General features: G+C 40.6%; 2 protein-coding genes across 2 annotated transcripts in view; one reads left to right on the forward strand and one right to left on the reverse strand.

Annotated features, from left to right (window-relative positions):
• The window catches only part of GABRA3 (gamma-aminobutyric acid type A receptor subunit alpha3), a 521,426-nt gene that overhangs the window by 25,901 nt on the left and 482,838 nt on the right, over positions 1-12,687 (forward strand). The window lies entirely within an intron of this gene.
• Positions 4,137-4,319, reverse strand: LOC132535772 (translation machinery-associated protein 7-like). The gene has a single exon (XM_060182761.1). It carries the CDS (start codon positions 4,317-4,319, stop codon positions 4,137-4,139), a length of 183 nt encoding a protein of 60 aa, XP_060038744.1.

Below are 12,687 nucleotides of genomic sequence, written 5' to 3' on the forward strand. Positions count from 1 at the left end.
GTCAGGTTTCTCTGGGTACCGTCTGCAATGCCATTGGGAATCCAGTAGGAGCATCTAGTAGGGATATAGGGGTATGCTCATTGTAGAAGGTCTATTCCACTAACTTTGGCGCCCCCGAGATCCATCCCCCGGCCCAGACACTGGTTGGTTCCCAACAGTAAGCATGGTGTGGAGGGACTTAGGGGTGGAGAACCCTGTCCTGAGCTACCCTCACTTTCTCAGCTTTCTCTTTCTGGCTTACCTCACTTAACAGAATTCCTTCTGGTTCTATCCAAGATGGGTTGAAGAAGGTCAATTCATTGTTCTTAACAGCTGAGTAGTATTCCATTGTGTATATATACCACAACTTTCTCAGCCACTTATCTGTTGTTGGGCACCTGGGTTGTTTCCAGGTTTTGGCTAGTGTGCTGCTGTGAACATAGGTATACACACATCTTTTTGGATGGGTGTGATTGAGTCTTTAGGATATATCCCTAGGAGAAGGATATAAGGGTCATAAGGAAGGAATGGGTCATAAGGAAGACCCATTTCTAGCCTTGTGAGTGTTCTCCAGACTGCTCTCCACAGGGGTTGGACGTAACTGACATTCCCACCAGCAGTGTAGGAGGGACCCTCTGTCCCCACAACCTCTCCAGCATTTTTTGTTGCTGTCATTTCTGATGTATGACATTCTCAAAGGGGGGAGGTGGTATCTTATTGTTGCCTTTGTTTGCATTTCTCTGACAGTCAGTGACTTGGAGCAGTTTTTCGTATGTCCCTTAGCCTTTTGGATCACTTCTGTAGTGAATATTCTATTCATGTCCTCTCCCCACTTTTGAATTGGGTCATTAGTTTTTTTGTTGCTAAGTTGGATGAGCTCTGTATATGTTTTGGTTATTAGCCTTTTGTCTGATGTATGGCATGTAAAGATCTTCTCCCATTTGGTGAGGGGTCTCCTTGTTTGGGTGATGGCTTCTTTTGCTGTGCAGAAACTTTTCAATTAGATGTAGTCCTATTGGTTTATTTTTGTTTTAATTCTCCTTGCAATTGGACTCTTGCGCTTTTCTCCAGTCATTCTCCTGCGAGGTACTTTCATGCTGCTTGTGCAGGGAGTGAGGAACAGCCATCCTAGCTAGCATCTTCTGCCCCGCTGGCACTTTCTCACACTGCACGCAAAGCCTCTTTAAAACGGGGGCATCCGCCCATAGCCTCCCTGGACTTGTGCCCAGGTCCTCAACACTGTGGCCACGCGGGGTCACAGACTTGATGGACCCATATCCTAATGGGGAAGGATAACCCTGTGCATCCTGCCAGCTACACTAGATAGTCCCAGCTCAGCAGTCAGAGGGCAGGGAGGGGTTGGGGTACCAAAAGAAGAGAAACCTAGACGTCTTTGGCAGCAGGATCACTTCCTCCCCCACAACAGAAGGTCTGTAAGCAGGATGATGGATGCTGTGACTGCTGGTTTAAAGCAGGGAAATTTCTATCCATTTCCACAGTACAGATAAGCCAACAGCCTGGAGGTCCGGGTGGTTAAGCTGTCGTTATGTAGCGATCATGTACAGCTGTGAAAAGCACATTTTCACCATGTGCTGCAGCAGCAAGTGAAAAGCATGTCTTTGTGGCTGTACCCAGTTTCTGCTTAGTCATTTCCTGACAGAAGGTCCAAGGCATCCATATTACCTTGACATAAAGACATTATCTAAAGCTCCACTCCAGTTTCCAGTCAATAAACCTCCAGGTTCCTTTGCAGAGACTTTGCCCTCGTATTTTAGATATAGTTGTTCTCAGGGATTGGCACTGGCACTGGCACTGGCATTCCTTTGTGCTCTCCGTATAACTGCATAACACTATCTCACAAATGATTTCTGTGAACTAGGACTTGATTCTTTTTGCTAGAGGCCTCTAGGTTCTCTGACATGAACATCCTGGGCACTTGATGTGATTTTAATATTGTATTTATCTCATGTTTTTTTCAATTTGTGATCAATAGTGAATCACATGGTTGTTTATTTCCACATCACACTCATCAAGAAAGCCTAGTGTCCCCACCATCCGAAAGATAACTAGATAACCACCATAGTTCTTAAAAGTCTTAGAAACAGATTTATTTTTCCCCAAGCACATGCATATCAGTTCTCTAGATTCCACATATGAGTGAAATCATCCAATACTTGTCTCACATCTGTTAACTTACTTCACTAGGAATGATCACCTCCACTTCAAGACGTTTTTGTCCCAAAGGACACAGTAGCACCTTTTTGATTGCAGAACAGTATTCCATAGAGCATATAGCCAATAATTTCTTTAGTCAGTCATCTGTTGATGTGCATTTAGGCTGCTTCCACTCTTTGGTTATTACTGGATCGTAAGGTAATTCGTAATTCTGTTTTTATTTAAGGATTGTCCACACAGTCTTCCAAAAGGGCTGCCCCAGTTTGCATTCCCACCAGTCCCTTTTTCTCCACAACCTCACCAGCACCTGTCATTTCCTGATCTGTTGATACAGGCCATTCTCACAGGTGTGAGGCGGCGGCTCGGTGTGGTATTAGTTCGCATTTCTCTAGCGATAAGTGGAGCATTGCTTCATATGTCTATGAGCCAGGTGTATCTTTTTAGAAGGGCAGGGGAGATATCAAAATGGTTATGCAAAAAGCCTTTCTTGCCAAGGCTCCAAAGGTCCCAGATTCAATCGCCAGCACCACCGTAAGCTAGAGTTGAACAGTGCTCTGGTATACAAGCAAAAAGCAAAACAAAAAGAAAGCTGTATACTTCTTCAATCCACTTTTTTTTTTAATTGAGTTGTTCATTTTATTTTTCCTTTTGTTGAACTGTACCAGTCTTTCCTTCCTCCCCCTCCCCCCCTTCCCTTTCCTGGTTTATGGTAGGGTAGGGTTTGAACCAGGGATTATGGAGCCTCAGGCCATGAGAGTCTTAACATAACCATTATGCTATCTACCCCCACCATATATATATCATTTCTTTATAAATGTTGGATATTGGTTTCTTGTCAGGTGTGTGATGTGCAAATATCTCTTCCCATTTTCTGGGTTGCTTGGTTATTCATGTGTAGTTTGATGTTTTTATCACCCAGTCCATGGCATTATCTCCAGGTACATCTTTATGAAGATGCTGCAATGCTTCAATCATGTTTCCTCCTATAGGTCAGAGTTTCTGGTCCAGTATCTAGGTCTTCGATCTAGTTTGATTTTTGATTTTGTGTGTGTGTGTGTGTGTGTGTGTGTGTGTGTGTGTGTGTATGGTGTTAAGTAGTGGTCTAGTTTACTTTTCTACACCACCATTTGTTGAGACCTTCTTTACCCCATTGAAATGTTTTGGCCCCTTTCATCATCTATTAGGTGGCTGTATATGTGACTTCCTTCAGGGCTCTGAACTTTGTTCCTCTAAGTCACATGTCCATTTTTTATTCCAATGACACAGTTTTGATTACTATTGCTTTGTAGTTGTAAACTGAAGTTGGGGAACATGATAGCTCTGTTTTACTTTTTTCTCAGAAGTCCTTTGACTATTTGTTCTATTTTGTGGATCCAGACAAATTTTGGGATGTGTTTGATTTTCTTGAAAAAAATGTCATTGGGGTCTTGATGAGGAAGGACTGCAGGGAAAGTAGATTGCTTTTGGTTGAATGACCATTTAAATAATGTTTTCCTTTCAATTCAGGAACAAGGAATGTCTTTCCATCGCTGTGTGTCCTCTATTTCTTTCTTCTTCTTCCTTCCTTCCTTCCTTCCTTCCTTCCTTCCTTCCTTCCTTCCTTCCTTCCTTCCTTCCTTTCTTTCTTTCTCCATTTCAAATGAGTTGGTTTACTTCCAGGTGGTACAGAATATGGCATAGCACAAAGATGGAAGAGTACACTTCTGCACCATTCTGTATGGGGTTTATCCTGACTTTTGAGGGTAAATCAAGGAGCTGAGCCGAATGAGAAGACTGAAGATGAACCAGTGTGTGTGTGTGTGTGTGTGTGTGTGTGTGTGTGTGTGTGTGTGACAAAAGGTTTTTTTTTCTTAAATTTACGACAGGTTCCAAGTCATTTCGATTATTACTCTTGGTGGCAGCTGATGTTATGGAAGAGAATCCAAGTGTTTAAAAACAGGAGGGAAGTAAGAGTCACCATTGTGTCAGGCATAAGGAGCTGCTTACTTTTTGCCAGATTCCTTAATTCCACTTGTGGCCAGGGGGCCCTTCTCCACAGACTTCGCTTTTAGTTTCTCGAGTTTCTTCTGCTCCTCTTTCTGTTTCTGCTTGAATGCCATGTCTTTCTCGTCCCTCTCCTTGGCCTGCTTCAGGGGCTGCTTCTTGCCACCTCCCTGGCCAGACATGGCTCCTGCAACCCCTTCCCCAGACCCTACCCCCTCTATTTCATTTTTTTCCTTTTTGTTGCCCTTGTTTTTTATTGTTATTGTAGTTGTTGTTATTGTTGTTACTGATGTCGTCGTTGTTGGATAGGACAGAGAGAAATGGAGAGGAGGGGAAGATGGGGAGAGAAAGACAGACACCTGCAGACCTGCTTCACCGCTCGTGAAGTGACTCCCCTGCAGGTGGGGAGCCAGGGGCTGAACCAGGATCCCTTACACAGGTCCTTGCACTTGGTGCCACGTGTGCTTAACCCGCTGTGCTACTGCCCAACTCCCCTACCCCCTGTTTCTTTTACCAGCGTCCTATGATTTTCCCCTGTAAAGGTCCTTCACCTTATACATGAGATTCACCCTAAGCTATTTTATCTTCTGGGGGTTGATTGTAAATGAGATTTAGTCCTTCGTTTATCTTCCCTCAGACTCCTTGTATATATAAACAGAAATGTCACAGATTTATATGTATTGATTTTGTATCCTTCTAATTTACTGAGTTTATTTCCAAGAATTTTTGGTGGAGTCTTTGGGGTTCTCTAGGTATATTAGCATGTCTTCAGCAAATAGTGGCGGTTTGATTTCTTTCTTTCCAATATGTTAACTTTTGATATCTCTTTCTTGTATGATTTCCATGGAAAGGACCACCAGGACTATGTTGAATAATAGTGGAGATATTGGACATCATTTCTGTTCCTCAACTAGTGGGCAAGCCTTTAGCTTTTCTCCATTGAGAATGATGTTAACTCTGGGTTTGTCATAAATGGTCTTTATTATGCTGATGAATTGGCCTTCTGTTCCCAGTTTCTGAATGATTTTTATCACTAATGGAGGTTAGATCTTTTCAAGTGCTTTTTCAATATCATTTGATACAATCACGTGGTTTTAATCTCAGTTATTGATATGGTATATTACGATTGACTTGCAAATGGTGAATCATCCCTCTTTCCAAGGGATGAATCTACTTAGGTCTTGATGAATTATTCTCTTGAGGTGTTGTTGGGTTCAGCTTGCCAAATTTTTGTTCAGGTTTTTCTGCATAAATGTTCAGTAGGGAATAAAGGTCTATAGTTTTCTTTTTTGGTAGAGTCACTTCCCTGCCTTGGGAATTAGAGTGATGTTGGCCTCATAGGATGTGTTTGGGAGTGATTCCACTTTAGAAGTGTTTGAAGAGCATCAGTGATTTTCTTTGAAAATTGCATAGAATTTGTTAGTAAAGCCATCTGGACCTGGGCTTTTGTAATTCAAAAGATATTATTATTATTATTATTATTATTATTACTGATTCCATTTCTGTTTTAGTGATTGACCTCTTGACGCTGTCTAGTGTCTCTTGGGTTAGGCTTGGCAGGTAATATGATTCTAGGAATGTCTGCATTTCGTCTAGGTCGTCCAATTTATTTGCATGGAGATGCTCATAATATTCTCGTATGATTCTTTGTATCTCCTCATCTTCAGTTGTGATTTCACCCCTCCTATTTTTGATTGTGGTAGTCATACCTTTCTCTCTTTCTTTTTGCGCGTCTACCCAGTAGTTTATCCTTTCGAAGATTCAGCTCTTGGTTACATTAATCTTCAGATTTCATTTCTGGATTCAATTTCATCAAATTCTACTCCAATGTCGACTGTTTCCTTCCTCCTGGCTTTTTGATGTTTTTGTTGCCCCTATTCTAATGTGTTCAGTTGTTATGTTAGTTTACTTGAGTACTTTGTTCTTTGTTAATGTGGGTCTGTATTGCTGTAAACGTCCCTCAAAGCCTAGTAGTTGGCCTTTTCATTTCTATTTTTCTCTAAGTAATTTTTAGGTTCTGTTAGTTTCTTTCATGACCCAGGAGTTGTTGAGGAGAAAATTGTATAGTCTCCATATTTTGAGCGCATTTTTATGGTTTATCTGTGACCTCGCAGTCTTATCAGAAAAGATACTTTTTATAATTTCAGTATTCGCATATTTCTTAAAGGCTGTCCTTTCCAGAGGCATGGCTAAGGAGCAACAGCTGCCTCATTTTGCTCTCCCTGATCAACTAGGAAAAGCCGTGAAAATCACCTGAAAACTCAATAAAATACAACCAGGATTTTTTCCAGAAACTAAGCCACAGGTGAGTGCTAACACCTGTGGTTAGTGGCTGGAAAAGGGATAAGGGAGAGATTCTCAGGACTCAAAAAGCCTTACTCAGTGACGACTGAAGCCAAATTGGGAGTTAGCAGTAGGCTCGTGGCTGGAGGCAGGAAAGTAGCTCTGAGTGTTTAACCTGTGAACTCAGGCAACAGGATGTTAAACTGTCCACAAGGACACGCTAGCCTGATTAGGGAAAAAAGAAATTTGGCTGAAATTAAAGACCTGTGTTAGGCTCAGCTAGAAAAAACAATTCCCAGCTATCTTCTCATTGCAGTTGAGTGACAAGGAACTAGCATCTGAGGCATGCACTCAAGGGGGAGATTGAGTTAGAGCAACAACAGCTGTTAAAAAAATCACCTAGAATCTCACCAATTTAGAATCTCACCAATTTATGACTGTGACTTTTTAAGTAACTCACTTAACCACAAGTAGGTACAGGCAAGCCTGGTCAGGAGTGAGGAAGAGACCCTCAAGAGTACAAAACAGGGTACATGGTTGGAGGAAGGTAGGGAATTTGGGGGCTCTTAAACTGTGAACCCAGGGGTGTCAAGATATTGAACTGCAGGATTGGGGGCTGGGCGGCGGAGCACCTGGTTAAACACACATAGTACTATGCGCAAGGACCCGAGTGTGAGCCCTTGCTCCTCACCTGCAGCTGAGAAGCTTCATGAGTGGTGAAGCAGGTCTGCAGGTGTCTTTCTCTTTTTCCCTTTGTCTCCCCCCCCATCTCAATTTCTCTCTGTTCTTTCAAATAAAATAAAAAAAAAGTTTTACAAAAGAGAGGAAAAATGGCCACCAGGAGTGATATATTTGTAGTGCCTGCATCAGGCCCCAGCAATAACCCTTGAGAAAAGGAGGAGAAAACATCCCCAGGATTTATGGCAAAAAAATCCTGACTGAAAACTAAACCTGTGTGGGCTACACAGGCATTGATACCTGGCTAGGAAAATAAATCCTTTTTTTTTGTCTTTGAACACTAAGGAGAAAGAAATTCTCTGAGGCTATTATACCCCAGAAGCTGGAACAGCAGCAGAGAGACCCTTTATTGACATCAATAATATCAAACCAGCCTGGTGACAAGAGGATAAAACCTCCGTCCCACACCGCCATATATACAAACAGGGAAATTGAACATCTTAACCATAGCACCTCCTGTGGGCACAACAACAGAAGGCACACCAACTTCGGAAATTGAAAAATACAGAAACAGCAATGACAGACTCCAAATGACCAGACAGACACAGATCTGGATAAAAATGGTAGAGATAGAGTTCACAAAACTCATTATGAAATCAATTCAAGAAACTAAACTTAAGGTACAGACACAGATTCAAGAAATCAGATCATTTCACCAAAGAACTACGAAGTGCAGAAAAAACAAACAAACAAACAAAACCCCCCAAACAACTGCAGGGCATGAAGGAGTGTTGAATGCAGTTTAGGCTGAGCTAAGAGGCCTAGAAGGTAGGTTAAATCAGGTGGAGAGAACATCAGCACTATGAGACACAACCGCCACACTCTGTGAATGTTAAGTTGTTAGAGATAGAAGGATTGGGAAAAAATGAAGCACTTCTTTGTGAAATAGCAGACTCCATCAGAAAGATGAACATCAGAGTTACTGGGATTTCTGAGGAAGAAGAGAGGGAAAGAGGAGTAGAGAACATATTGAAAGAAATTTTAGCAGAAAAAATTCCATATCTGAATAGTGTTCAAGATACAGACATACATAGTAATAAGTAAGTAAGAATTTCTGTTGGGTTTTTGCTGTGGGGTTAAACAAATGCAGGTTTATCTAGATACCATGATGGGAAAATAGGAGAAAAAGGAGCCACGAGTCTTTTAAACATAGTTCGCCAGCATTTAGCTTCGACACAGGCAGGCCCCATGTGTTGTATATTAAAGTTTATTTTTGAAAGGATGAATTGAAGGCCTAAAGAGATAAAGGTAATGATCAAACTAATAAGAGAATAAATTACTTTAAAGGTAGTTACTACAAAAAAAATGTGGCTATGGGGATCAGGCGGGGTCATATAGTGGGTTAAGTGCACATGACTCGAAGCACAAGGACCAGCTTCAGGAATCCCATTTAAGCCCCCGGCTCCCCACCTGCAGAGGGGTCGCTTCACAAGCGGTGAAGCAGGTCTGCAGGTGTCTTTCTCACCCCCTCTGTCTTCCCCTCCTCTCTCCATTTCTCTCTGCCCGATCCAACAACAACGACAGCAGTAACAACAACAATAATAACCACAACAGTGGTAAAACAACAAGGGCAACAAAAGGAGAAAAAATAGCCTCCAGGAGCAGTGGATTCGTAGTGCAGGCACCAACCCTGGAGGCAAAAAAAAAAAAAAAAGGCTATTTGAGATGGAAGTGCCCTAGAGAAGTGGGCATGGACTTGTGGGTGATAGGCTGAAAAGAGAAGCTGGGTTACAGCAAAGTGACTACAGAATGCCAGTACTTGACAATACATAAACTAAAAAGCAGTATTTGACAGATGCAAAGTGCTGTCATCTATAGTTTCATTCATAAAAATTAATAATAGAAATTATTATTATAGAAATACACATATTTGTATAGATTAGTAAATTTGATAATGAAATAACTATAAATTTTCTGAGTTAACTATGAAACTTTCAGTCAATCACAGAATTTTCTTTTTCTTTTCTTTCTTTCTCTTTTTTTGCCTCCAGGATTAGCGCTAGGGCTCGGTGACTGCACCACGAATCCCCTGCTCCTGCAGGCCATTTTCCCCCATTTTTTGTTGCCCTTGTTGTTACAGCCCTTGTTGTCATTATTGTTATTGTTGCCATTGATTTTGTTGGATAGGACAGAGAGATGAGAGAGGAGGGGAGACGGGGAGAGAAAGATAGACACCTGCAGACCTGCTTTGCTGCTTGTGAAGTGACCCCCCCGCAGGTGGGGAGAGCCAGTCCTTGCGCTTTGTGCCATGTGTGCTTACCCCGCTGCGCTCCCACCTGGCCCCCACAGAATTTTCTTATTGGTCTAGAGTGCAGCTTCTGGAGCCACATAAAAAGATTTCCTTAGAGTTTCACCTCACATTCTTTACCCACTTGTTTTATTTACTTATTTTTCTCAGAGCACTGCTCAGCTCTGACTTACGCTAATATGGCTGCACATTCTTATTTTTAATATTTTGAATATTTCCTCTAGGATTTGAGATGAGAAATCTGACACACGCCTGGTGGTTATACCTCTGCACGGCAGTTTCTTCCTTTCCCTGCAGTATTTCCCTGCAGTTTTACTATGATGGGTCTTGTGCTTCAGTTTGGATTCAGGAACTTGTGTTTTCGTTCATTTTCTTGGCTGTCTATGTTTTGACGTAGACAGATGTGAAAAGTTTTAATATGATTTCTTTGAATAAGGGTCCCAATAATTTCCACATTCATCTTTCTGATGAAGCCTACTAGTTTATGCATAATTTTTCCCCCTAAAACTCCTCTCAGACAGCTTTGAATTCACATAGTTTGCTGGTGTATCTTCTAGTTCTGACATTCTCACTAATGTAGTCTGCTTCATAGACCTGCTACTTGAGCCTGAACTGCACTGAAAGTGTCCTTCATACCCTGTAGTTTTGTTTGGAATTTTATGTTTTTTGTACCCTGGTGAAATAATCTGTGAGTTCTTGAATTTGTGTTTATATATTTAGTTGCTTGATTTGCCTTGAATTATTTCTTTGTCCTTTTTTCCCTAAATCTTTGATTGTAAGTTCAGCCATCACTGATTCGTTGCTTCTACGCTTGCACATTTAGTATGATGTCTGTCATTCAGCCAGCAGGTATGTATTTATGTCTGTGTCTATGGTATTTATATTTTGTGTTAGGTGGGTGGTGGTAGTCGGGGGGGGGGTTTCTACCACATGTCATGGGTGAATTTATTGCCTGTGATGCCAAAATAGGGTCTTGCTGCCTTGCTTCATTTTGTACTCCATCTTCTGGAAATAGTGTGGGAAGACTCTTTTCTTTCTGAATGCTCAAACAGAAGACGGATTTTTTTTTTTTAAGCTTGTTGCAGCAGCCTGAGCAGATCACATGGCTTTAGTTCTTGGCCAGGTATTTTCTCTGAATGCAGATCAATATCCTGTTTCCCCTGAGGTCGCAGCTTAAGGACCCAGAAATTCCTCACCGTCCTGCAGTCTGCCTTGTGCTTTGTGTGTAACTACCAAGATGGTGCCAGCTGCTGACAGGAATGGTTCTGTCCTGAGAATCTCTCCCTCTCCCCTTTTCTCCCATTGGCCTGTAATTTGACCAAGTTTCAGCTGACTGTTTTTGTTAGCTAGTTGATTGGGGGAGTGTTAATGTGGCAATTGCTCCTCCATGACACCTCTTGGATATGATTCTTATTTCTCCATAAGAAAAATAAGAGAATATAACGCCCTGTGTGCTTTAATCTATTAACTGTCTAGCATGGATATCTTTCCATAAAATAACTTACAGATCTTATGATTCCATAATATTTGATAGTATGACTAAAACATAATCTGACTACCCATTGATGCATGTTTTATAGTATGGTCCAAATGTGTGATTCTATGTCTTTGCAAATATATTAGTAGGACAGATTTATTGAAGCAAATCTGCTGAGTCAAAATGAATATACACTTAAGATTTGAGTGGTTGCTACTTACTGACCAGCCAAAAAGGCTTTCTGGCTGACATTCCCGCCAAGAACAAGAGTGAACACTCATTTCCAAATGGGTATTACCATTACTGGATATCCTCAATCTTTTAAATTGTCTTCATTTTTCAAAAAAAGCATTTCCCTGATTACTAGTCCAGTTGAGCTTATTTGAATATCTATATGGCCTGTTTGGATTCTTTCTATAAATAGTCTATTCTTATTTGTCTTTTTTCTTTTTTCTTTTAGAGGAGGTGGTTTGAGGCACTAACTCTGGCACATAGATTATAAATGTTTTCCTCAGTCTGTTTCATAATTTGTGGTGTTTCTGTTAGTTGGCTTTTTTTTTTTTTTGCTTAACGGATAAATTTACCTTTGTCACGAATTTGTCAGTATGTTCCTTTTGTTACATATGTAAACCATCTGGAATTTATTTTGGGGTTCAGAATGAGGTAGGATTAACTTTAAGTTGTTCCAAATGGAAGGCCAATTTCACCTCCTGTTCAGCTTTTTTCTGTTTCTCTGAAGTGCCAGCCTCATGGATACATTAAATTAAATGTCTCTGTGGATATATACCAATACCTATTTTCTGTTTGACACCATTAGGAAAGTGACAGCTAAACACTATAGTTAATAGCTATGACCCAGGAGTCAGACTATTTGGTTCATGTTTTAGTTGTACAACTTATCAACTGTGTGACATGGATGGAATAATTAAATGTCTGCAATGCCACAATTTCTAAATAAGCAGTGAATGATATGGTTAATACTGGGGTAGATTAAATTTAACAGATGTAACTTAAGTGATGTAAAAGTACCAGTTACTGTTACTAATACTTTATTTCTACCCCAGTATTAACCATACTTTTTCACTAGATACTTGGCACGTATATCCTTTTATATATTTTTTAGAATTTTTTAGATGGAACAGCTATATAGATGAACTGTGTGATACGTTCTGTAAATAATGTAGTTGGGACAAATATTGGGAGTGAACTGAATTTCTAGATTAGTTTGGGTAGAGTCCACTTGGCGCTTTTACAGTACTGAGTTTGGCCATGTGGAAATAAAGTATCTGCAGATTTTTCTGCTTGGTTTCTTTGAATGGTTTACTGTTAGTATTCGTTCTCATCTTAGGGAATTTCTTGTTAGGTTTATGCTTGGGTTATCAATAATTTTCATTCTTATGGAGATTTTTTCCCATTACATTCTGAAACTGTTATAAGATAGGAAAATCATTGATGCTTGTAATTTGCCTTATTTTGATTATCAATACTGACTTCTTACTAGGTCTGTCAGTTTCTCAGTTTATTATATTTCCTTTCCCATGGATAATCCATGAGAATCCTATCTGAGAATGAAGGACAGCTTTCTTTTCCTTACAAATCTGTGTGCCTCCAAACAACACCAGGTAATTGCAGCAAAAGCAAGTGTCTCTCCACCCAGAGAAGTGCTTTTTGTTTGGAATTGTGCACACTTTTAATTGGTTATTTTAATTTTAATTGGTTAGCATTGATGCAGAATGTGCCTTTGTGTGTATCCACTTGCATTTTCTCCCTTTTTTCAACAGCCGTCTCTTATTTCAGTTTATTT

Source organism: Erinaceus europaeus, chromosome X (assembly GCF_950295315.1).
Source record: "Erinaceus europaeus chromosome X, mEriEur2.1, whole genome shotgun sequence".
Lineage (NCBI taxonomy): Eukaryota > Metazoa > Chordata > Mammalia > Eulipotyphla > Erinaceidae > Erinaceus > Erinaceus europaeus.